A 25,125-nucleotide genomic window follows, 5' to 3' on the forward strand; every position below is an offset into this window, starting at 1 on the left:
GAGTTGGGCCAAGTGCACACAATAGCTATTTGGGGCAGAACAGCTGGTAAAGGGAGAGGCAGTCTAGACTCTAGAAGAAAAGTAGCAAGAAGTGAAGGATACTAGAAATGGTAAGGACCCAGTTAAAGGAGATTGTAAGCTCTCTGTGGGCAGAAAGGGGCTGTGTACTTCTTTAGCTTTCTCTCCAGGTCCAGCAGAGCATGGAGAGGGAGCTCAATATTTATGAGGTGCTGAGACTAAAAACTTCTGATTTGTGAGCATCGTGAGCCCTTAAGCATAGATGGCAGGAGATGGTAAATGCAAAGTAGCATATGCACCATTCCTCCAAGCCTCTCACAGTAACAGACATCACCAATCACAGACAGACATCACCAATCAATCACAGCACTGCTTCCGAGTGCTGAGCCTGGAAACAATCTCAGAATCCATGCCAGCACAGTGCTCAAAACAGTATCAGTGGATTGGAGGGAAATGATCTTCCCACCCCACCCCCCGTCTTTGACGATTAATGCTGACTTGTTAGGAGAGGATGGGAGGCCTTGGAACAACATGAGAGTGAAGGCATCACCATCAAGAGGCACAAAGTTTCCCACTGTGAAGCAGACAGCAAGGCACAGACACAGAGACAGACCCTACCCTTTTGGAACTTACCAGTGACACTTGGGGAGAAGGGTGCTCATTTGCTTGTCTTTCAGCATTATGGGGCCACTCACTGATCACGTAACTTTTTTTTTTTTTAAAGATTTTATTTATTTATTTGACAGAGATCAAAAGTAGGCAGAGAGGCAGGCAGAGAGGGAAAGGGGGAAGTAGGCTCCCCGCTGAGCAGAGAGCCCGATGTGGGGCTCGAACCCAGGACCCTGGGATCATGACCCAAGCCATGTCGGAGGTTTTAACCCACTGAGCCACCCAGGAGCCCCTGATCATGTAACTTCTGTAGACACACCTCATTCTCCCCCACTTAGCAAGTGATGGGACAGGCTGCTCAGAGGCTGTGAAGTTCAGCAGAGGGTATGTCCCCGAGCTGGGAAGAGGCCGCCCTGGGGATCTGACTTTTTCTCCCAAGGCACTGTCACCTGAGATGCCACCAGGACCCACTCCCATAGAAATGTGTGGCCTAGAGAGCAGGGTGAGAGGGGCCATGCTCTGAGCCCTCCTCCCAAGTACCAGGTCCCTCCCTCAGCCTGGGATCCCCCATCTGGCTCGCTCACTCATGTTCATAATCAGGCAGCCGATGCTCTTGACACGTGCCATCTCCTGTCTCCCAATGACACTGAGGGCTCGGAGAGGTCCAAGGACATGTCCAAGGTCATACAGGTAAAGTGGCAACTGAAGTCCACGTTCTTCCCAATTGCTGGTGGTTCCGGGGGCTGGCTCTGTTCACCAGGTGCCGTGCCAAAGTGTCTCACACTGCCCTGGGAGGTCCTCGGTGGGTGGCCGGCATCCCCGCATCATGTTTGTTTCAACACCAGGTCCACAGCTGGGCCTGGGAGACACAGAGATGAATCGAGGGAGGCCCCTGCCTTTGGGGGGCTCCCTGTCTGGAGAGGAAGCCAGGGAGAGAACAGATGGTTACCATGATGTATGAGCTTCCTGGGGCCACCGCAAAAAAAAAAAAAAAAAAAAAAAAAGGCACAAACTGGGTGGTTTAACAACAGACATGTATTCTCTCACAGTTCTGGGGGCCAGAAGTCTGAAATTAGGGTGTCGACAGGGTGGGTTCATCCTTCTGATGAAGCTCTGAGGCAGAACCAGTCCCAGGAGGGACATCCAGGAGTGCCTTGGCTTGGGGCTACATTACTGTGATTTCTGCCCCCCCATCTTCCCTTAGACATCTTCTCTGTGCTTGTGACTCCATGTCCGTTCTCTTCTAAGGACACTGATCATTGGATTCGGGGCCCATCCTAACTCAGGATGATCTCACCTCAAGACCCTTAATTACACCTGCAAAGACCCTCTTTCCAAATCAGGTCCCAGTCACATGCACCCGGGGTTAGGAAGTGGGCATATGTGTTGGGACATGTTCGACCCATTGGCTGTGGTGACAAGGAAGGTCCCAGAAAGCTGGGTGACGGAGAAGAAACTGTGGAGAGTCCTGCAGGAGCGGCGAGCCCCCTACAGAAGTTCCTCCGAGGAGCTGCGGGAGAGAAATCCGCTCGTTTCCTTGCTCACCCACCTGCTGGATGCTGACTGAGTGTGTATCACGCGCTGGGCCAGGCCCCTGGCTCCTGCCTTCCCCCCAGGTCATGCACTGCTTGTGGGCATGACAGGAAAGAAAAAAAAAAAAAAAAGGAACCCATGGATAAAAGAATGACCAACAGTGAAAAGCACTGCAGTACAAGTCCTAAAAAGCGGGGTCAGAGAAGGGAACTATGCAGCACAGGGAGGCCTGGTGTTGGGTCAGCGGAGCCTGGAAGACAGGGCCAGGCTGAAATGCACAGACAAGCTCCCTGACCTTTCCGACAAATGGTCCTGGGACCACTGGAGATCCATAGGCCAAAAAAAAAAAAAAAAAAAAATTGTTTTTAACTCAAGATGGATCATTCAGTGAAGTATAAAATGCAAAAACTATAAACCTTCTCGATGATAAACATAGGGGCAAATCAGGACGACTGTGGCCTTGGCGATTTTATACATAAAAGACCCAAGCACAATCCTAAAAGGAAAATATGATACACTGGCCTCCCTGGAAATAAAAAACTTCTGCTCTCCAAAAGGTACTGTTAGAGATTCAAAACCCAAGCCGCAGACTAGGAGAAAATCTTTGCGAATCACCTGTCTGATAAAGGATGGGTGTCCAACATATACAAATAATGCTTAAAAGTCCATAAGAAAACAAACAACCCAGTTAAAATCTGGGCCAAAGGTCTGAACTGACCTCTCAATGACAAAGATATACAGCTCGCAAATGAGCGAATGAAAAGGGGCTCCACATCAGACGTCATCCGGAGACTGCAAATTAAAAACATCAATGAGATACCACCACACACCTATTAGAATGGCTAAAAAAAACAAACGAAAACAAAAACAAAAAAAACCAACAACACAAAATGCTGGCGAGGATGTGGAGCAATGGGAACTCTTGTTCTTTCACCACTGGTGGGCACACAAATGGTAGTACTACTCTGGAGGACAGCTTGGTGGTCTTTTTACAAAGTGAAACACACTGCTAGCCTGTGATCCACCAATTGTGTCCCTAGATATATCCAATTAATCTGAAAATGTGTCCATGAAGCCATATTCAGTGTATATCCGACCTGGCAACTATATTGCCCAAAACTGGAAGCAACCAAGATGTCCTTCAACAGGCGAACAGGTGAACGGTGGTCCATCCATCCATACCATGGGATATTGTTCAGCAACAAAAAAGAAATGAGTACTCAAGCCATCAAAAGACATGGGTGACTCTTAAAATACCCATTGCTAAGTGAAAGACGCCAGCTGAAAGAAACTAACTACGTATGAGCAACAACTGGAGAGATTCTGGAAAAAGATAAAAAACTATGGTACCTAACTAGGGGTTAGGGAGGAGGGAGGGAAGGAGAGGTAGGGACCAGGGGGGCTTTTAGGGCAGCAAAACTACTCCATATGATAGTGTAAAAGTGGATACATGACGTGCATTTGTCAAAACCCATACAAGGTGCAACGTCAAGAGTGGAGACACTGGTGTCAACTGCGGACTTTAGTTAGGCGGACTTCAGTTAGTAACAATGCATCAATACTGGCTCATCGAGTATTAACAAATGTATCACATACTGCCAGGAGAAACGGCATGTGTGGGGGGACATGGGGACTCTGTATACTTCCTACTCATGTTTTCTGTAAACCTAACAGCACCCTAAAAATTTAAGTTCACTAGTTAAGGGGGTGGCAAGGGAAGATGAGCCAGAGCCAAGCAAGTGGGAAGTGAGGGAAAGAATTACTTGGTAGAGAACACGGCAAGTACAAAGGCCTGGCATGGAGTACGGGCTTGGTCCCTTCCGGGACCTGCAAGGAATCCAAGAAAGGAGGAAGGATGGGCTGGAAGGAGCCGCAGGAGCCGTCCGAGGTGGAGAGGAGGACCAGAGAATCATATGCCTTGGGGACCAAATTCGATTCCCTTCATCTTTGCCTCATTATCCTATGCGGAAACAGAGGCTCAGGTAAAAGCAGTGAGAAAAGTATACAGGTGGCTCATTTAACCAAAAACTATAGAGGGCTCACAGGATGTCACCAGCACTTACACACACACACACACACACACACACACACACAGAACCACTGTGGGGTAAGCTACCATTATCATCTGTGTTTTACGGATGAAGAAGCAAGCCCAGAGAGGCAAAACCACTTGCCCAAGGTCACACAGCCAGCAGTCTGTGGCTGAGGCTGACTCTCCGTCGTTGTGGTGGCAGCCACCATTCCAGCTGAAGTTTCCCAAAGCCCAGGGAAGCTGTAGGGAGGATCCCTGCCCCCCCAGCACCCCCGGATCCCCGGCGCCTGACGAATGGGGCTCATCAGTGCGTTTGCTGAACCCACAGTTGGATGATTCATGGAGACGTGATGCGCCTCTGAGGTGCCTTCCAGCTGGGAGGGTCCAGCATTGTGGACCCCAGAGGGGCCCCTTGATGCCTGTGTGGTGCCAAGGCCACCACCATGCAGTGGTCCTGGGCTGTGGTAGTCCAGCTGCTGTCCGTGGCAAAGCGTTCCTGGCCCCAGAGAAGGTGTCCCGGTCAGGAGCTTCCTGAACCCGTAAACACCTGGCCACGGGACGGAAGAAGACCCTGGATGCCTCCAGGTCCGGAAGACAGATTCTGGAGTCAAGAGACCAAAGCTGGATACCGGCTCTGGGTTACACCATGAGATGCTCTCCCTCTAGGACTCACGTGGCTCCCCCTTTCTCCAGGTCTTGACTCATAAAAGCACTGGGTGAGGTGAGGTTCAAATTTTCACCATCCCCTCTCTCCCTGCTCACACTCACTTGCTTCCTAGTCCCCTCCGCGCTGTATCTTGCACCCCCTGCCTTATGTTTCCAAAAGGTTCATATCCCCAATATACTTGTTTATTTTATACCCCCTAGGGGAAGCCCCCAAGAGCAGGCAGATTTGTCTGGCTCTTGGTCGCTGGGCTCTCCCAGCCTACACAGGGCCAGCACACAGTAACAATGGTAGTGACAGTCCTTTGCTGGCAAGACTGTGCTGCCAGCAACCCAGGTGGTATATTCAACATGCCCACCGGACAAGCTTGTTCCCTGTCCCCTGCCGCCACCCGCTGCTTCCGCCCAGTGCTGGGTCTGTGTTGGAGGGGAGACTGTCACCCTTGTCTTCAGCTTCTACACTTAATGCAAGTCAGTAAAGGACGGCAAGCCTCTCCCAGAGCCCCTTGGGCCTCAGTTTCCCTGGAGGGCTTCCTTAAGAGACCCCTGGTCTCAAGGACTTAACATTTGTTAAGGTCATCACACAAGGTTTTTTACATAGCGATGGGCATAACAGTGGGTCGGGCATAACAGTGGGTCAGGCTTAGCGGGCCCCCGGAAAATGAGAGGCCGAGTTTCCCCACCCATTATGAATCCTGGGGACCCCAATCCCCGCTGCATCGGGGGTCCCGGGAACCCCACCCATCCATCTAGGATTCTAGAAACCCCGTTTGAAACTATGGGTCAATCTCGCCCATCACCAGGGATTCTGGGAACCCCTCTGAGGCGTTGGGGACCATTCTCCCCATACATCAGGGATCCCCGGAGGCCGGGGGACCCAGTGCTCCACTCTGAGTCCCGGGTCCCCGGATGCCGCCTCCGCTCCAGGTCCTCGAGCAGGCGGGAGCCCACGGGGCGCCCCGGGGATCCCTGGGCGTCACGCTGCTGTTGTGGAGCGCGTGTTGACGCGTCGCCGGGGAGACAGGCGGGGGCGGGCCCAGGAGGGGGGCGCGGCCTGGCAGTGCGCAGGGGGCCGGCCAGGCTGCGCAGAGCCCTGGCGGCCGCAATGGCCACGGCCGCCGCCGCCCGCCGGCTTATATACCGCGGCTAAATTTAGGCTGCGCCCGGAGCTCGTCCCCATCCGGGACGCGTTTCCGCCGCCGCCGCTTTGGCCCGGCCCCCGCGCGCGCCGCGCCTATAAGGCTTGGGCGGGCCCGGCCGCGGGCCGCAGAGCGTCCCCGCCCGCCCGCCCGCACCCCGATCAGCCCGACTCCGGGCAACCACTCACCGGTGTCCCGAACCCGCGTCGGCCCCAGGTCCCAACCATGGCGCTGAGCGAGCCCATCCTGCCGTCCTTCTCCACTTTCGCCAGTCCGTGCCGCGAGCGTGGCCTGCAGGAGGTGAGGGCGGCAGGGGCATCGGGGGCGGCCAGGACCGCGGGCGGCGGGGGCAGCTGGCTCAGGGTAGTAAAAATGTGGGCTGCGGGGTAGTAGAACGCAGGCGGCGGGGACTGCGGGCTCAGTGTTGTAAAACGGGCTCAGTGTAAAAAAGCCCCGGGAACAGTGGGCTCAGGGTAATAGAACGCAGGCGGCGGGCGGCGATCGCCGAGACCTGACCCGCGCTCACGCCCGCACCCTATCGCTCTGTCACCCGCAGCGCTGGCCGCGCGCAGAGCCCGAGGCAGGCGGCACCGACGACGACCTCAACAGCGTGCTGGATTTCATCTTGTCCATGGGGCTGGACGGCCTTGGCGCTGAGGCAGCCCCTGAGCCGCCGCCGCCGCCCCCGCCGCCCCCGCCGCCTGCGTTCTACTATCCCGAGCCCAGCGCACCGCCGCCCTACAGCGCCCCTGCGGGCGGCCTGGTGTCCGAGCTGCTGCGGCCCGAGCTGGACGTGCCGCCGGGGCCCGCGCTGCACGGCCGCTTCCTGCTGGCGCCACCCGGCCGCCTGGTGAAGGCCGAGCCCCCCGAGGCGGACGGCGGCGGAGGCTACGGCTGCGCGCCCGGCCTGGCCCGCGGGCCGCGGGGCCTCAAGCGCGAGGGCGCCCCGGGCCCTGCCGCTGCGTGCATGAGAGGCCCCGGGGGCCGCCCCCCGCCGCCGCCCGACACGCCGCCGCTCAGCCCCGACGGTCCCGCGCGCCTGCCTGCGTCGGGTCCGCGCGGCCCCTTCCCGCCGCCCTTCGGCGGCCCCGGCTTCGGAGCGCCCGGGCCCGGCCTGCACTACGCGCCGCCCGCGCCCGCCGCCTTCGGTCTCTTCGACGACGCGGCCGCCGCCGCCGCCGCCGCAGCTCTGGGCCTGGCGCCGCCCGCCGCCCGAGGTCTCCTCACGCCTCCCGCGTCCCCGCTGGAGCTGCTCGAAGCCAAGCCCAAGCGTGGCCGCCGCTCCTGGCCGCGCAAGCGCACCGCCACGCACACCTGCAGCTACGCGGGCTGTGGCAAGACCTACACCAAGAGCTCACACCTCAAGGCGCACTTGCGCACGCACACAGGTGGGCGGCGAACGCCGGCTGGGGGCGGTGGCTGGGGGGCTCGCGACGGGGGGCGAGCGCTTAGGAACCCCCCTCGAGGGCGTGGCCAAGAAGATTGGGAGGGGGTCGCACGCTTAGGACTCCACTGGGGGCGTGGCTCTAGTGGTTGGGGAGGGAGTGCGCACTTAGGAACCTTCGGGGGACCCTGTATCAGAATGTTGGGGAAGGGACGCACACTTTGGACCCTCCTGGGAGCGTGGCTCAGGGCTTTGGGCAGAGGGTGCGCGCGCCTAGGAAACCTAGGGGGGCGCTGGGTGTCAGAACGCTGGAGAGAGGATGCAAGTTTAGGACTCCCCCGGGGGCGTGGCTCGAAGCGCTGGGGAGTGGAGAGTGTGCACTTTGGGCGCCCTGGGGGACGAGAATCAGGGGGTTCGAGAGCTAGGGTCGTGTGCCTGGGATCCCTAGAGGTCCAAAACATAGGTCCCCCCACAGCTTTGGGCGTTGGTTAGGGATAGGCTTCGCGCGCCCCAGTAGTCACTGTCGCAGGGAGCGTGTGCGTACCCGGGTCACAGGCGAGTACATGGGAAGCAAACTGAGGCCCGCTCTCGCCCCCTCCCTGCAGGCGAGAAGCCCTACCACTGCAACTGGGACGGCTGCGGCTGGAAGTTCGCGCGCTCAGACGAACTGACGCGCCACTACCGCAAGCACACAGGCCACCGACCCTTCCAGTGCCACCTGTGCGACCGTGCCTTCTCGCGCTCCGACCACCTGGCGCTGCACATGAAGCGGCACATGTAGCCTGGACGCCCCCCCACCCCCCCACCCGCGCGCGGCCGTGGCGGGTCCCACGCGCCGGGCGCGGCCCCCTCCAAACTGTGACTGGTATTTATTGGGCCCAGAGGACCGGGCTGGGCACGGCGTGGCCATTGAGGAGGCTCCCCCAGCCCCACGACGACGACGACGGCCCGGCCCCCATCAGAGACTGAAGACCCGGTGGGAGAAGACCACGATCCTCCTTGACGAGTTTTGTTTTCAAAATGGTGCAATAATTAAGTGTCGTCTTCCCCACCCCCCCACCGGGTCTACACTAGAGGATCGAGGCTTGATGCCTTGTGAGAAATACAGCCTTAATTTGTACTGTCTTCGACATTTTTTATAATATTGTACATAGTGACTGTGACAGATATTGTATTACTGTAAAATAGGAAGACAGGTGGGCATTTTGGCTCCCTGGTTCATTTTTATAAGACTTTTGTTGGTTTTTTTTTTTTTTATTAAAAAAAAGTTTTGCATCTTTTGAAAAATCACAGCCCTGGTCTGACTGCTTGGAAGCTGGGGTGTAGGGCGGGTGTGGGGGGAGAGGGGGCAGCTTTGATGGAGGAGGGCAGCCTGGCAGAGGTGGGGTGAAGTGTGGCCTGCCCCAGCCAGCACCCAGCTGCCAGGAACCTGTGGCTTTTTCTATAAATTTAAACACTACATTTTAAGACTGAGGGAGAGTTATTTTAAGGTTGTTCCCTGAGCCATAAATTGCCTCTTTTTCCCCTGAGCTGGGGAAAGTGCTGGTCCCACTGACGTGGCCTCCTCTGGGCTGAAAAAGAAAAGGGAAAAAAAAAAAAAAAGCCTACCTCTTTCTGGAAGCTTCTGAGGTTTTAGCCAAAGTTCTGGAGTGTGCAGGCTTCCACCTACTCCTCACACACACACCTTTTTTCTTCTTTCTTTTTTTTTTTTTGAAAGGGGCAAAATAATGAGTTTCTGAACTGCTTTTGCCTTTTACTAGTCTTGCTTTTGAGCAGGATTTTTTAAGGGATGAGTTCCCCATCCTGTTAGAAAAAATGAAATTTTACTTGAGGGCTATGTATGGCTCTTTTCCAGATGAGGAAACAGGCCCAGAGAGGCAGCTGTGGAGAGTGGTGGCACTGGGAAGCTAGTCAGGTCTGTCTGCCTCCCAAGGGTCCGTGGACCCCAGTAGAAGGGATCAGGGGCTTTCTGCAGTAACCCATGTGCTGCTTGCGTTGGAGGAATGTGAGACCCTCCCCTGCAGGTGCCCTGGTGTGAGGGAATCACATCAGAGCCCTTGCCTTGGTGGTGGGAGGTGGCCACTGCAGAGATCCACCTCTGAAAGGAGGAGACCGCTGCCCTGCACCCCAGGTGTCCCTGTCACGCAACGAGGTGCCTCTCCCTGGCAGGTTCCCTCTCATCTTCCCCCTTTTCGGGGCCCTGGGTGGGTAACCATGACTACCAACAATTGCACAAGTTGTTTCCAGAAAGTGAAAATAGCTTGTAAGCAGCGCCTATTTTAAAACACTCTTGCCCCATTGCGACAGAGGCTGGGATTTCCTCCCTCCCTCCAACCTTCCTCCCTCCCCCCCCCCCGCCCCCAACCCAAGGCAGTCCTGGAAACAGCTGAGAGCATTTGGTAATCCACAAAAAGCAGAAATGGAAGATGACAATCTGATTCATCTTCCTCGAGTAAATAGCCAGGGCCCAGGGACGCCGGTGATGAGGGGTGTGTGAGTGTGTGAGCCTCCTGAAACCACTCTCTGTGGCTCTTGCCAAAACCGTTCCGGAGCCGAGCAGAGCCGGGGCCCCACCGACCCCATGGACATGCTCTTCGCTCAGAGCTGGTCCCGGAAGCATTGGGAGGGGGAGTGGGAGGGGGAGGGGGAAGGGCAGCACAAAGACTCACAAAAGATTTAAAATAACCTTTTGCGGGGTCTTCAGTCTTTCCAGTTGCGTTTCAACTCGCAGGTAAAGCTCTTTTTCTGGCTTTGCTCAAAAAACACCTCGCAGGTTCCCCCCCCAGGGGAAGTTGAGTCAGATGAAAGGCCAGTGTCAGGGGACAGAAGCTGTTGAGTTTCTGTTCCCGAGCGCCCCCAGCTGCTAGAACACAGTGCCATGCCCCCACCGGCTGTGTGCTTCAGCGACCCAAAGAGCCCTCATCGTCCCTTTCTGAAAACCCAAATGTCAACCTTCATCAGGTGTCTTCTGGATGCGTGGTCCTCAGCCAGGGGTGACCTGGACTGGAGACCTTTTCAGTTGCCACAAACGGGCGGCGGGGTGCTGCTGGCATCCGGTGGGTGGAGGGCTCTGCTAAGCTGTTCATGATGAACCTGGCGGCACCCCCTCCCCCCGCCCCGCCCCGCCCCGCCCCAGCATTCAGAGGTTGAGCCCCAGATATCAGCGGTGCCGCAGGCAGAGGAACTGGTCCTCTGGTTCCTAAAAGAACAGGAGCCAATGCTTCTCTACCCAAGGAGGTGACCCTGTCCCAGGAGCAAGCTTTGATGGCTGATGTCACCCAGAGAGAAGTAGGAATAAAATCTCACCGCCGGACCCCACCTCAGATCACTGGAAGAACACACCAAACCTGGACATTTTTCCTTTCCATAAAAAGTCCTGGTATCCATTTGTCAGAATGGTAAATATCAGACGGGAAAACAACTTGCCCTGCATCCTACAGCCCGATTCCAATCAGAGGTTGTTAGAGGGAGGGATTTCTGGTGAGCCGTTGAATCGCTTTCCCACGGCTGCGGTGATCACCGGATTCCCCCACCCCTCCTTTTTTTTTCCAAGCGAGGTGAAAACCATTTTCCCCTCCATATGTTTTTAATACAATTTAAAATGGTTGCATAATATTCCACTAGACATGCCAGAAGTTGCTTATGCAAACAAGCACCTAGTAATATATATATATATATATATATGGGGTCATGTTTCAGTTTGTCCTCCGGGGGGTGGGTAAAGGGGTTGGAAGGGATGAAGGTTTGGGGTTGACTTTGGGCATTGCCAGAATGATCTCCCAAGAGTTACTCCAGAGATGGGGGGAGGGTACAAGAGTTGTTTCTCTGCCAGAAGTTTCCTGTATGTCAGGGAGCCCCGGACACCCAGACTGGTGACAGAAGAGGGTGTGAAGCAGAGGAAACGTGAGCTTTCAGAGGGTAAGGTGAGTCCCTGACTCAGCACCTTGTCCCAACGTGAGCTTTCAGAGGGTAAGATGAGTCCCTGACTCAGCGCCTTGTCCCACCTTGTCAACACCCAGACCCAGCATCACCCTGGGGAGTCCCAAGGCAACAGGCCGGAGACGGCTCATGAAATCACCAGGGCCAGGTGGCTCCCATGAGGAGCTGTGGTGCTGAGGACCGGGTTCCTGCACCTTTGCTCCGGCGACATTTGGGGCCAGATCGGGCTCTCTAGTGGCAGCTCTAGACCTCCAGCGGCATCCTAGCCCTGCCCACTTCACACCAGCAGCCCCCATCCCCACGAGCTGTGACAACCCCAAATGGCTCCAGACGTTGCAAAGTGTCCCCGGGGTGGGGGGGGGCGGGGAAACTAACCCCAGATTGAGAACCACTGGGTTGGGGTTCCATGACCACCTAAGAGACTTCATATACAATTTTTTTTAAAGATTATTTATTTGAGAGAGAGAGTGAGCACGGAGAGGGGCAGAGGGAGAGAAAGAAAGAATCCTCAAGCAGATTCCCCACTGAGTGCAGAGCCCAGCACGGGGCTTGATCCCAGGACCCTGAGATCATGCCCTGAGCCGAAACCGAGAGCCAGCCACTCAACTGACTGAGTCACCCAGCTGCCACTTTGCATTTACAACTTTATGACTCACTGAGGTCCTAAGATCCTGCCTGCACTTAAATACAGCAGCTGGGGGAGAGAGGAGGTAATGGGATCAGCTAACAGATGGGGACTGTATTCTGCTGTGGACTGGGAGCCTGGGACCTAAACCATTTTTTCCCCCAAATAATTGACACATGGTTTCTCTCCCTTGGCACCAACTGACATCTGAGGCTGGACCCTCCTTTGCTGCTGGGGGCCATGCTGTGCGTGGTAGGATGTTGAGAAGCACCCTTGGGCTCGACCCACCAGATGCCTATAGCAACTTGAGCCCCTCAGTCATAACAACCAAATTGTCTCCAGACGTCACCAATGTCCCCTGAGCGGGGGGTGTACAGAAGGGCAGGCAGTGAGAACCACTGCTTAGGCAAAACCCTTCCCTCCCACCGAAGCCCTCATGTCTGCATCACAGGCCTGTTTCCTTGTCTGGAAAGTGAAGATGCAGCCGTTAGACAGAAGGACAGAATGCAGGGGGAGGGCGGCGCCCAGCACTAGGGCGTGGCCAGTGCCTTGAGTCTCCCCCGGGGTGGCAGGTCCTTGGGTGTGAGGTCTCTCTTTATGTCTCTGTCTCTCTTGCCTCTTTTTCTTTCTCTCCACCTCCCCTCTTTCTCTCAGTCTCTCCCATTCATTCATTCAGCAGATGCACCCAATGCCTTAGCCCTGAGCTGAGTCCTGGGGAAGCAGCCGGGACTCAGAAGTGACTCAACCTCAGGCGGGCACCCAGAGCCAGTGTCAACAAGTTTATTGAGTGACTAACCCAGTGCTAACCTGAACTGAGCCCCACGGGCTGGGGCAGGTGCTTTAATCCCGGGTACCTTCCCCAGGTTCTCCCTTTCAACCTGCCCACCAAGCGGTGGTGGGGGCAGAAGGAGAGCCACCCCGGTTTTCCAGATGCAGGAAGTAGGGTTCTTGGAGCGGAGGGCTAGCCTGGGCCTGGGGCAGGTGCAGGTAGTGGAGCTGGGGCCCGAACCTCCGTCAGCCCGACGTCACAGCTCCTACCCGTGCCTCGAAATGTCTCCATCCTGAAACACATCAAGCTGGCCGTGTCTTCCTCCATGCCCATGGCTGTGGTTCCTGGAGGGCCCCATGAGTGTCAGGAGACACAAATATTTGGGGGATCCTGGCTCCCTGAGATGCTACATTATGAAGCCAAAGGAAGCCTGGGTGGCGGGAAGCAGTTTGCCAAAAAGCAAAACAGAGTTACCACAGCACCCAGCTGCTCCGCTGCTGGCCGTAGACCCCAGAGATTTAAAAACAGAGACTCCAACAGGTGCAAGGAGGCCGAGGTGCCCAGCAGCAGGACCCATAATCAGCAAAAAGTGAGAACAACCCCAGTGTCCCTCGACAGCTGAATGGATGAATACAGATGGTCCGCCTGTGCACTGGGCTAGACAGGAGGCAGGGGTGAGATTTCTAGGATGCCCTGCATCCTACAGCCCGATTCCAATCAGAGGTTGTTAGAGGGAGGGATTTCTAGGATGATTCCGTGATGAGTGTTTTCCAGGGGTTTGTGCCCATTTTGCACGTGAGAAAACGGGGGTGTGGGGAAGCAAGATCACTGTCCACGTAACCGACCTGAGCCTCGAAGCCCTGTCTGCCTGAAATGAAAGTTTTTCCCCCACTGGGATGCCTCTGCAATGGGCAGTCACTGAGGGTCTCCAGTCCTCAGTTTCCCCATCTGAAAACAAGGGCACTGGACCCATGGCTCCTCTACGCGGACACCATTTGGGGACAATTTTGTCTCCCCTATCAAATCAGATGGTGTCCTCCAGCAGCTCTCCATCATTCTAGAATGAATCCGAAGACTTCTTCGTGGTCTGAGGGTCCCTAGATCCTCCTTCCCACCTCTCGTCTCTCTCCTGTGTGCTCACTCAGCCCCGCTGGCCTCCTTACTGTCAGCCAAACACGTACCCCTGGTCCTGCCTCAGGGCCTTTGCATTTGCTACCCCTGGGCCTAGAATGCCAGTTTCACCCACTCTTCCTGTAGCTGCTGGTAGTAACCTAGCTGAGCTGCCCTGGGGTCATTTCTGCAGACTTAAAGCCAGAAAGCAGATCCTCAGGGGGTAACAGGAGGCCATGGGACAAGAGTCAGGGGCCCTGAGTAGCCCTTCCTAGGCAGGGAGGGAAGAAGCAGGCTCTGGAGTCTCAATTCCTAGCCCCTCAGCTTTGTGCCCTCCAGTGTCTTGCCAGCGAGTGTTCCCCTCACTGGCCTTTAGCACATTATCTCTGCTGTCAGCCTGTGAGCCCCTTAGGGTCACCATCTCCTTGTCCTTGCAAAAGAGAAATCTGAGGACCAGAGGCATTTCTCAGAGACACACACTGATGCTAGGACTCCTACTCTGAGAGTCAGGGCTTTCCCTTTGCTGTGTAGGCCCTGGAGGCCAAATTCAGTCCTATTTCATGAGGGAGGCAGAGGGACAAGGCAAATCTCAATGATCCATATTTCACCAATTTTAATTCTTTTTTTGGAGGAAAGGGAGGGTGGGGCAGGGTACATTTGTGGCCATTTGTGGCTCTGGGAAGAAACAGATATACCTTTCAAGTCCTGCCTCAGGGCCTTTGCACTTACTCTTTCCTCAGCTGGAAATTCTTTGCTTCTTTCTTCCCATGGCCAGCCGTGATTGGTCCTCGGGATGTGTGACAATTCAGCAGACCTCACCCATTCCCTGGGATGGAGGGAGGACCCAGGGCCCTCATCCTGCTGAGCACGTACTTGGTGACTTCTTTCAAATGACTGGGCTCCTCTCTGGGCCTTAGCACACATTAGCAAATTAGCCGACCACATGGAACTAGGGGGCAGATGGATTTCTTGATGGGGCCCGGAGGTGAGGGATGCATGAGGAGACTCAGAGAGGGGAAGCCACCTGTCCAAGATCACACAGCAAGAAAGGCCAGAGTTCCTCAGAGTGGGACTGACGCAAATCCTTCCCCTGACTCCCCAAGGCTGAAACCAGTGACCTGCGCCTCCCCACTGTCTCTCGCCTCCACAAATCCCAGGCTCTCAGCTGGGCCTTCCTGGCAAGCATGACTGATTCTCTCAGCCTTGTGCAACACCCACATGTCCTGCCTCCAAAGTTGGGGCTCACGGACTGACCCCAGCCCTGGGAAAGAGTGGGGTGGAGGGAGAGGGCTGCACGTGGGGTTTCTGGGAAGGAGGAGGTGGTTCTGACTGGAATGCACGCGGAGAGGCAGGGATGAGCCTGAGCTGCAGGACTAAAGGGCAGTAGGGAGCCATGGAGGGATTGAGGCAGGCAGTGACGATCGGCTTTGTTCCCCGCCCGTCCTGTGCTATGACATGTTTCCTCAGCTGTGACCCACAGTTGGGAGATGCCCCTCACTTTCCCTTCCGAGTGCTCACACCCTCCCCTGCTCTTCTCTTGGTTCCCTGAGTACTTTTCACCCCAGATTCCCAGATCGGGGGGAGCCTGTTCCCTGGCTGGTTCAGACAGGGGCTCCCTGGGGGCAGAGACCAAAACCAGGCTGGCACCATCCAAGGGAGCCACCTGCCCACCCCCGATCCTAGTCCCTGTAGACCAAGGAAGATGGGAATGGGGCGGAGACAGAGACCTGGCCAAGACCATGCTCCCAGCCTGAGCCCTTTCTCCAGCTCTGTCTCCCATATCACCCAACTTTCTTTCTGGACACCCCTTATTTTCTTTACTTTTCCATAAGGGTAAAATACACAGAACATGAAACTAACCACTGGAACCATTTTTGTGTCCAATTCAGTGGTATTCAGCACATCAACACCATGGTGCAGCCATCCCCACCGTCCCTCTCCAGAACTTTCCTGTCTTCCCACACTCAAAATCTGTCCCTCCCTCAGCCCCCCAACTCTACTTCCTGCTTCAGTGGCTGTGACTGCTGTAGGGACCTCACATAAGGGGAATCACACAGTATTTGTCCCACTGTGGCCGCCTGAGCTCCCTCCCCATAACGTCCTCCAGGCTCACCCTTGCTGCGCCCAGGTCAGAAGTCCTGTCCTGTTTCTGGCTGTGTAATACTCCACGGTGCAGCTCAACCCCATTCTGCCTTTCCCTTTGGCCCCTGCTGGACAGACACTTGGGTGACTTCTGCCTCTGGGCGATTGTGATGCAAACATCCCTTCAAGACCCTGCTTTGAGTCGTGTGGGGGATCTAAGCAGACCTGGAACTGCTGGGTGCCCTCCCCCCACCACCCCGCAACATCTTCTCTTGCAAGGCTTTGCTCACGGCTGCTCAGAAGCTCAGAAATGCTTCTCTCTCCTGAGCAGATCACCCGGGCGCCGCTGGGCCTGCAAGCGTCCCAGCACCATTGGATCTCAGTTCTCCACCAGCTCGTGGCTGGCTCAGCCCCAGTTAGCCACATGCCAGGCCTCAGTTTCCTCCTCTGTGAAACGGCAGGGAGGCGAGCGCTGCCTGTGGCCCAGTGTTGGGGGCCGCCCTAAAATTCAGGGCTTCATGGCAGCCCCACCAAGAGCTGGACAGGCCTGCGGTCGAGGTGCCACTCACACCCGGCACGCCCGCCTGCCCACCCGCTCATCCTATAGGCTGCCACGAGCACCCCAGCCTGCCAGGCCCCGAAGGCCCCAGGACGGCCTCCTCCAGGGGCAGCACCAGACCTGCAGGCCCTCCCCTGGGCTGGGGCCTGAGCTGGGCCAGGACCCAGAGACCGAGGCCGTCATGCGGGCTGATGCCATCGGCTCTCCTGCGGAGGCTGTGGAGGCCGCTCGCTGGGACAGGCCAGCCAGGCTTCCCGGGTCTCTCAGCCCTCGGGAGCGGGCCACACCCCCAAGCCCCAATGGCCCCCACCGGCCAGGACTCGACGTTGCTTTAACCTAGAACAGAGTGAACAGGACATTCTCTTGACATTCCCTTTTCCCCCCTTGTCCCCGCACCGGCTTTAAAAAAAACATATATTTTTAAAATATTTTATTCATTTATTTGACAGACAGAGATCACAAGTAGGCAGAGAGGCAGGCAGAGAGAGAGGAGGAAGCAGGCTCCCCGCTGAGCAGAGAGCCCAACACGGGGCTCGATCCCAGGACCCTGGGACCATGACCTGAGCTGAAGGCAGAGGCTTTAACCCACTGAGCCACCCAGGCTCCCCTAAAAAAACATATTTTTAAGTACAGGGAGTCTGTAGATCCACTCGCTGTAACAGACATGTCTAGAACACTCCACCAACTGGAGCGGAATACAGAATCCTCAGGGGCACACGGAACATTCCCGGGGATCGACCACAAAACCCACCTCGATGCACGGACGAGGTCTGAGATACTACAGAGCATGTTCTCTGACCACAGTGGAATGAAACTAGAAATCCAGAACAGGGAGAAATCTGGCAAACTCAGAAATGCATGGGAATTAAAGAACAGAAATGCAGGAAAACCCACTTGGAGCCTTAATGAGCGAATCGTGGCAACGGGAGGTTTGTTGGGGGCGCTGAGCCCCCGAGTTCCATGTTAGGTGAGGGGGAGAGGAATCCAGGCCTCGCCCAAGGGGCCTCAGTGTACCTGAGACTCATCTCACCTGCTGCACATCTGGGGTGCCTGTGAGATCTCTGGGTGTCCCCTGGGGACTTCCCTTGGTCCCTGTGGGGTCGTAGCCCCCAGAGTGGAAGCCTGCCCTGACTCACACAGGTGACCCCCAAGCCCCCAAGAACAGCTCTGTCAGGTTCCAAGGCTTCCAGCGGGGGGCCCCCCACTGGGGGTCTGCTTCTGAGTCTCCCCCAGCCACCCGGACATGCCCCTTCCTTGTGGTTCGGAATATGCTGGAAAGCCGCTCACTCAGCATTCCAGCCCCTTATAGGCAGCCAGCCTCCACCCACTGTGCCTCAACTGCCATCACGCACCCCCCACCTCCCATCCTAATCTCCAAGGTCCCCCCACCCTACCCCCACGCACCCTCCCTCCTCCACAAGTCCACATCTTTGTCAAGGCTGTCCCTCATGTGGAAAATCCCCTCCCATGTGTCCATGGGACAAACCTAGTCCACCTTTCAAGGCCCAGCTCAAGTGTCACCTCCACTAGGAAGCCTACCTTGATTTCCCCAGCAGGACCCCTGCCCATTGTCACGTGGGCCAACCTAACCAGGGTGTGGGTGTCGGGACAGGTATCTGCCTCTCCTCATTCTACTGGGTCTGAGCAGCTAGCGGTGAGGTGTGTGTCTGAGTTGGGGGGCCTGGTTGAGAAGGGGTCACACCGTGACTGGACATAGTGGCTTTGCTTCCTGGTACTCATCAGGAGCAAAACTCCAAATCCAGTGTTTCCTGGGATGACAGGATTTCTTATCAACTCCAAGAGAGGCCAAGAGGATGCTGGGTAGTGTGTAGTACGCAGTGTGGACAGGCCTCGGAGTCTGTGGCCCAGGTTGAAACCACTCTCCTCCAGGCCATAGCTCTGGGCAACTGCCCAGCCAGCTGAGCCACACTTCCCCCCAGGCTGCTCAGAACAGCAAATCGGAGAGTCATGTCATGCCACACCGTGGGAGCTCAGCCTAGGCTGTCCCATCCACTCTGTCCCCCAGCATGGTTGGAATCCCTTCTGGAAGGCCTTGGACAGGGCCTGGGAGCTGGCATGCCTACAGCGCCCCAGGGACTGGCTTGGCCATGTGCAGGCCACACTGTGAGGCACGCGGCTCGAAATTGTCACAGTCATTCAGGAAATAGTTCTGCACCCGCCAACACCAGCCACTGCTCTCAAGGGCTGCCATCCTGCCTTCTCCGGCACGTCCTGATGGCCCTCCGCCTCAGTCACCCCTGATTTCAACCCTGACCCCAAGTTGGCCTTTTGGGGACTGTCCCAAGGCTAAAAGACACACTCCGCCAAACCCCGTGTCTGCGGCGTCCGGGTTCTATGATGTTCCCAGAGCAAGGAGGAATCCAGCCAGCCCGGTCCCTCCGCTTGGCTGGAAAACAAGCCCAGAGAAGCCAATCCTGACTCTCCAGGGCAGAAATCTCCACATTCCCTGTGTGTTTCCGTTGAACCCCAAACCTCAAAGACATCCTGATGTCTCATTTCCTCAATGCAGCCCCGGGGTGACAGGCCAGCGTGCCGGGGGTTCGTGGGTTCGTTTTGAGTCATGCAGAGGTTTGTCGAAGGAAAAGTTTCTTATCTCAAAAGTTGTTACATCAAGCACAGCCGGTTCCCACCAACCCTGTCTCCCTGTGCGCGTGCGGGTCTCTGCAGGGACCAGCTCTTCCCTGCCCACCAGGGTCTGGGCTTTGGGGGGATCGAGGCAGGGGCTGGGGGCGCTGGACAGGGCTGAGTTGGGCTCCTGAGTTCACCCTGTCGCCTGTGGCTCTCGGTCTTGATCTCCTCTGCTGGCAAAGCAGGGGCCTTAGCAGCTGCCCGGGCGGGGCTCCCTCTGTGCGACCCTCACCCCTACTCGTTCTATTTAATTCCAGGGTCTCTAGGACGTGGGACCAGGGGAGGGGGACTGCCCCAATGTCCAAGCAACTGTCCCACCCCTGAGTGACTTCTGCGCGGGGAAAACTCTGAGGGTCCCGATGGAAGCACACAGAGTGGGTGTGAGGGTGACCTTGCACTGGTCCTTTCTGAGGACAGCCTGAGATGCCTCTGAACCCCGTCGGGGTGCCTTTTTAAGTGGGAGGGTCTCCTGCAAGGTCTTTGCCTGGAGCAAACGGTTTGGCCATTGTGGGCTTGCTCACTGAAGAAACAGTCGGGATCCTCACTGCAGCGACGTCCGTAACAGCCAAGAAGTAGAAAGAACTCCAGGGCCCATCGAAGTATGGATACGGACACACAGTGGGGCCTCCATGCAGCGGAATCATGTTCAGACATAAAAAGGACCGAAGTCCTGACACATGCTACAAGGTGGGCGAACCTTGGAAATGTCGTGCTGAGTGAGAATGGCTAGACGCAAGGTCACATGGTGCGTGAGCCCATCGACATGAAACGTCTAGAACCAGCAGATCCCTAGAGACATAGGGCAGGCTGGGGGTCATCAGGGGCTCGGGGAGGGAGCTGGGGGGGGGTGACTGCTCATAGGGATGGGGTGTCCTCTGCGGGGAGGGGAATGGAATGTTCTGGACCTGGAGGTGATGGTTGAACAACACTGGATGTACTAAGCGCCTCTTCATTGTTCACTTTCAGTGGTTAATTTCATGTTCTGTTTATTTCACCTCAAGAAAAACAAAAGTATTTTTTGAAAGAAAATGGGAACAGAAGTTTCGACTGTGAAATGCTATCATTTTTTTAAAAACCTCATTTGTGAATATAAAATAAAATTTGGACCCAGTGTCTCTGATGGATAAATGGAAAACAAGACATGACAAGCCTCAAGCCCGACAGGACTTCTACCTCTGCTTTGCTGACAGGAACGTCCACTCCTCTATTAACAACAGACAACAGGCACACAGAAAGGGTAAGTTCAAAGACCTTTTATCCATTTCATTAAGGTAATACTGTAAAAAACTCCATATAGACGTGTATCATTGGATATAGGAGTGATGGCCAGAAAAACAATAGAATTTCCATTTTGTGGTTTAAAAAAATTCCTTTCAGTCCCTGCATTTGTCAGCCTTCGGGCAAGATGGCAAGGAGAGTCCCTAATATGGAGAGTGAGGGGAATCAAAACAATGGTATGACCTTGACATTGTCATTGGATTAACAGAAAGAGCCATTCTTACTTCACATAATTTCCTTTTCAACATGTTGACTCTAAAACTTATGGGGAAACAGGGAGGGGACCTCTGGTTTAATGGTGTTGCGAACAATGTAGCATTTCATTTTTATTCTTCCAAAGAATGCCACCTGCACCCCAGAGAAAGATAGAAATCAAAAACTGTTCAGGCATCATAAAAATAAACTCAGCCGGAGCCCCATAAGGGCAGAAAGAATGTCAGGCTCTCCGCTGCCTCCCCAGGCCCCAGCTCAGGCCCTAGATCTGGTGTGGCAAACTATAGCCTGAGGGCCAAACCTGGCCCCCCATATGTTTTTGTAAATAAAGTTTTATTGGCAGGCAGCCGCGTGCAATCGTTGACATAGAGTCTCAGGCCACGTTTATGCAACAATCGCAGACTTGAGTGATGGCAACAGAAACCATATGGCCCTAAAAGCCAAAAATATTTCCTATCTGGTCCCTTACAAAAAGTCTACTGACCCCTGGTCTAGCACAGTGTGATAGCAAACATTTGCAGAATTAAATCTGATTCAAAGTATGTTGGCTGCTTGCGGCATCTTCTGTTTCTGGAAACACAACGGCGTTTGAGGGCATCTGGTTTTTGAGGAAATGCAGCAGATCAACCTGGTACGGGGGCTCCTAAGAGAAAATGGTAAGTGATGGCCAGCAAGAGAGAGCCCCGGGCCCCAGGGCTCAGACAGAGTGGTCAGTCCCTGACTCTCACATAATGAGAGGGAGGGGACTCAGTGCAAATGGACTCCACGTCCTTTAATTGAATCTAAGTGGAAAGAATTTTCTAGAACAAGTTTCACAGACGCTGCAGGACCTCTGTGAAGGCCAGGTGAGGAGTCTCATGGCCTTTCTTAAACCCCGATCGATGCCTTGCCGAAGTCTCTAGTCTGTCGAGGGTCCCAAGACAGTCCACAGCAGCACGGAGGACCCATGGCCTGTCTGGTGGGGAGGAAACCAGCCGTTGCCTGATGGAAAATTCCTGCTTGTTTGCTCAACCACGCTTCCAAGCAAGAAATGTAGTTCAGAAAATACATGTGGCACTACCCCAGGAATTGGGGTGTCACGTTGGCAAGACAACGGGAACAAAACCAGGGCTCCGAGTGGTCGGTTGGATGTAAGACAGGCAGCTCAAGACAGAGAAGACGAGCTGCAGGAAATGTGACAAGTGTGCTGAGGAAGAAGTATACAAACATGCCCCACGCGGGGCTTCCTCCCATGCTGGGACCCGTGGGCCTGGGGGACAGGGAGACCATCCCCAAGGGGCAGGGGACCTCCAGCCCAACATCAGTTTCCTGTCACCTCCTCCGAACCACTTTCTTGGGCCCAGTCCCTGCTTGAGAGAGAGAGAAAGGACAACTCAAAAATGTGACCCAGAAAATGACAGAATGTCCCCTGTGCAGGCCAGACGCACTCCTCCTCTGGGCGGGCCAGGCGGGGGCAGGCGGCCAGGCTGGCTGGGGCAAGCCATGAGGGTCAGAGACCATGGCACTGATGAGGGCTCTGGGGCCTCAAATATATGTCTGGAAAGACCCCAAAGACCAGGAAAGACCTCTAGAAGGCCGGGGATCCCAGGAATTCTTCCTGGGCTGGGAGGGATATGCTCCGTGGGGATGTCTTGGTCATGGGCCTGAAGAGCCATCCCATCCCTGGGCTTGTGTCCTCCAACTCCTCAGATTTAACTGCAGGAACGTCCGATGCCCGCATGCCAAGCCATTTCCAGTAAGTCTGCTTGTCGGCTATAAAAATAACCATGGGTGAAGTGGTGACAAGCCCATGATTCAGTCCAGCCATGCCACACAGGGCCAGTGGCATCTGTCCCCTCGAGTGGAAAGTCCCCTGGCCGAGCCTTGGCATGAAAGGCGGCACTCGGACAAAAGCACCATTTGCCTGGATGTCGGCCGAGGACAGACTTGGTCTGCACGAGGTACTCGGCCACTCGAGCCCCCCTTCTCTCCAAAGACCTTCACACAATCTCAGGGATTGTGTCCCTGCTCCCCCATTCCGATCAACGTCCTTTATGGAGAACGAGGCTCCCTTCGTAAGCAATCGTGTGCGGTAGCTTGTTAGCTAGTATAGACAGACTCCCCGCTCCGCACACTTCCAGGGACTGATACACCCGGCTCTCAAAGTGCAAAGCAATCACAATTGTAGCAACCAGAGCCTTAATCATAACCATCCGACCCAGTAATAACAAAACCCACTACTACTGGCTGGGGGGAGGGGGAGATGGGGAGTTGTTCCATGGGTATGAAGTTTCAGTTTTGCAAGATGAAAACGTTCTAGAGAGCTGTTGCACAACAATGCAAAGATAGTCAACACGACCGACTTGTACACGAAAAATGGTTGAGATGCTGTTTTGTTAGGTGGGGCTTGGGGTGTTTTTTTTTTTTTTTTTTTAAACCACAATTAGCTAGATAACAAAACAACCACTACTATGGGTCTTGCCACCTTCAGCACCTAGAATGTGCTGGAGAATTCGCTATGGATTCTCACAACAGCCATGAGAGATAGAGTTATTACACTCAGTTTACGGAGGAGGAGAAAGGACTCCAAGGGATGAATGGGCGCCCCCAGATCTGTCAAGAGGGGAGCTGGATTGACACCAAGTCTTTCTGACTCAAGGCTGTGTCCTTCCCAGCGCACCCAGGGTCTCTTCACACCGCTGTGTCTTCCCTGGTCTCCCTTAGGGGAAGAGGAGCCCCAGGTCTCTTATCCTAGGATCTAGAACCGGAAAGGAATCAGGAGGTCCGGGCTACCGTGCTGTTCCCTTAGAACCAGGATCCTCACTTCCTTTACAAAGTGTGTTTACGGCTGAACAATGGCTACATCTCATCTTGGGTCTTTTTTTGGCTCTTGAAATGGAAACTCTGCCTTTCGTCTTTAGTACAAAGAAACAATATCACAGCAGTCGACTATCTCAAAGTCCTTATGCTCTGGTCCTCAGGAAGGGTTTCTACCCGTGGGTTGAAGGTCAGCGTAGGAAAATCATCACAAGGTCACAGAAACTTGGTCATATATGAAACTTGGCTTTCTTGCAATGTACTAGGTATTTTAAAGTTTATATTACAATATATATTATTCATATGTATTATCGACACAATGTATTGATATTGATACGTTATATATACTATATGTCATAAGAATATTGTTATATATAATAGTTTATTATATGCCAGGCTACTAATTATATAATAATATTATGATATGTATTTGTAATAAATGTATAAGAGTATACACACACACACACACACACACATTAGTTATTTAAGCATTTCCCCCTTAGCTTTCAAATACTTATTAAGACTGGAAAAATATTTTTTCAATTTTTTTAATGCATGGGAAAATATTTTTATTGACATACATTTGACACATAGCATCACATACATTTGTACATTGTGTGAATGTAAGGTGTACATGTTAACTTGATACACATATATTATGATTCCCACTGTACCAATACACAGCACCTCTCTCACATGACTTAATCTTAATTTGCTTTTAGTGTCTGGAATAATTTCTAGTCTCTTATTAAGTTTGGTGATCATAATACAACGCTGTTGTCTACATGTGCACAAAATATTCTAAGCAAAGACGAGGCTAAGGGGATGATTTCTATTTTTCTCTTTTATGTTACCCGGAATCCTAAAATAGGTGTCTTTCTGGAGACTCGAATAATAATCTTCAGACTTTTAAAGCTGGGAAGGTCCTCCACTAGTGGTCCAGCCCCATCTCCGCAGCCAAATGAGGAAAGTGAGTCCCAGAGCACTTAGGTAGCTTGCTCAAGGTCATGAAGCAGAATGCACACAGCACAGCCGCCAGAAAGCAAATCAAAGGGATATTTAAAAACCCACTAAACATAGACACAACGCGAGCCATGCAAGCCCACATCACGTAATTTCTTTGGAATAAGCTGGTGATAAGGATCACATTTCCCTTTATGTTTTTTCCAACAGCTCATGATACAATTTGTACAGCTCCTGGTAACTTTTACTGGGGAAAATTTGGGGAAAAAAGAAAACAAAACAAAACAAGACAAAAAGGTCCATGTTTCAAAGGAACCAGATCTGATAAGGGGGCAGAAATATTTACTCCATTATTTCAAGAGGCAGGTTCTTTGTTTCTGGGATGCTTCCTGTTTTAAAAATAGCTTTCCACAACTGTTCCAGGACTAGGATGTCCTTTTAAATGAAATTGGCTTTGAAGATGCAATTCCATTTATTAGGAGAAAGTTGCAGACCATCAATCACCCTTTTGCAAAAGCTGCTCAGACCAGGTATCCCGGACCCTTGGGTTCTGGTCCTGCTGCACCCGGAGCTGAGTCGTGGGCCCACGAGGAGGTGGGGAAACAGCTGCAACAGGTGGGAGCTGCGGTGGGGAGTGGGGGGTGGGGGAACACGTCCTAAGGGGACAAAGGCTTCCAGCCATCAGGTTAACATCAGTGATGTCACCACTCATGTGCAGGATATGACTAAAGGGAAGGAGGGTGTGACTCTGAGTTCTAGGTGTG

At 54.2% G+C, this 25,125-nt stretch overlaps 1 protein-coding gene and 1 long non-coding RNA gene across 2 annotated transcripts; one reads left to right on the plus strand and one right to left on the minus strand.

The window, feature by feature from the left end:
• Nucleotides 1-892: 892 nt before the first annotated feature.
• Nucleotides 893-4,172, minus strand: LOC116873664. Its single transcript, XR_004383874.1, has 3 exons — nt 3,924-4,172; nt 2,879-2,952; nt 893-1,486 (listed from the first exon to the last, which is right to left on the minus strand). It is a non-coding gene; the product is annotated as an uncharacterized LOC116873664 (long non-coding RNA).
• A 1,940-nt stretch (nt 4,173-6,112) lies between these two features.
• KLF2 (Kruppel like factor 2) lies at nt 6,113-8,610 on the plus strand. Its single transcript, XM_032867542.1, has 3 exons — nt 6,113-6,294; nt 6,551-7,382; nt 7,984-8,610. Exons 1-3 carry the CDS (start codon nt 6,220-6,222, stop codon nt 8,157-8,159), a joined length of 1,083 nt encoding a protein of 360 aa, XP_032723433.1. The 5' UTR covers nt 6,113-6,219; the 3' UTR covers nt 8,160-8,610.
• Nucleotides 8,611-25,125: the final 16,515 nt, after the last annotated feature.

The sequence above is a fragment of the Lontra canadensis genome, unplaced genomic scaffold, assembly GCF_010015895.1.
Source record: "Lontra canadensis isolate GAN:19392208 unplaced genomic scaffold, GSC_riverotter_1.0 scaffold35, whole genome shotgun sequence".
NCBI lineage: Eukaryota > Metazoa > Chordata > Mammalia > Carnivora > Mustelidae > Lontra > Lontra canadensis.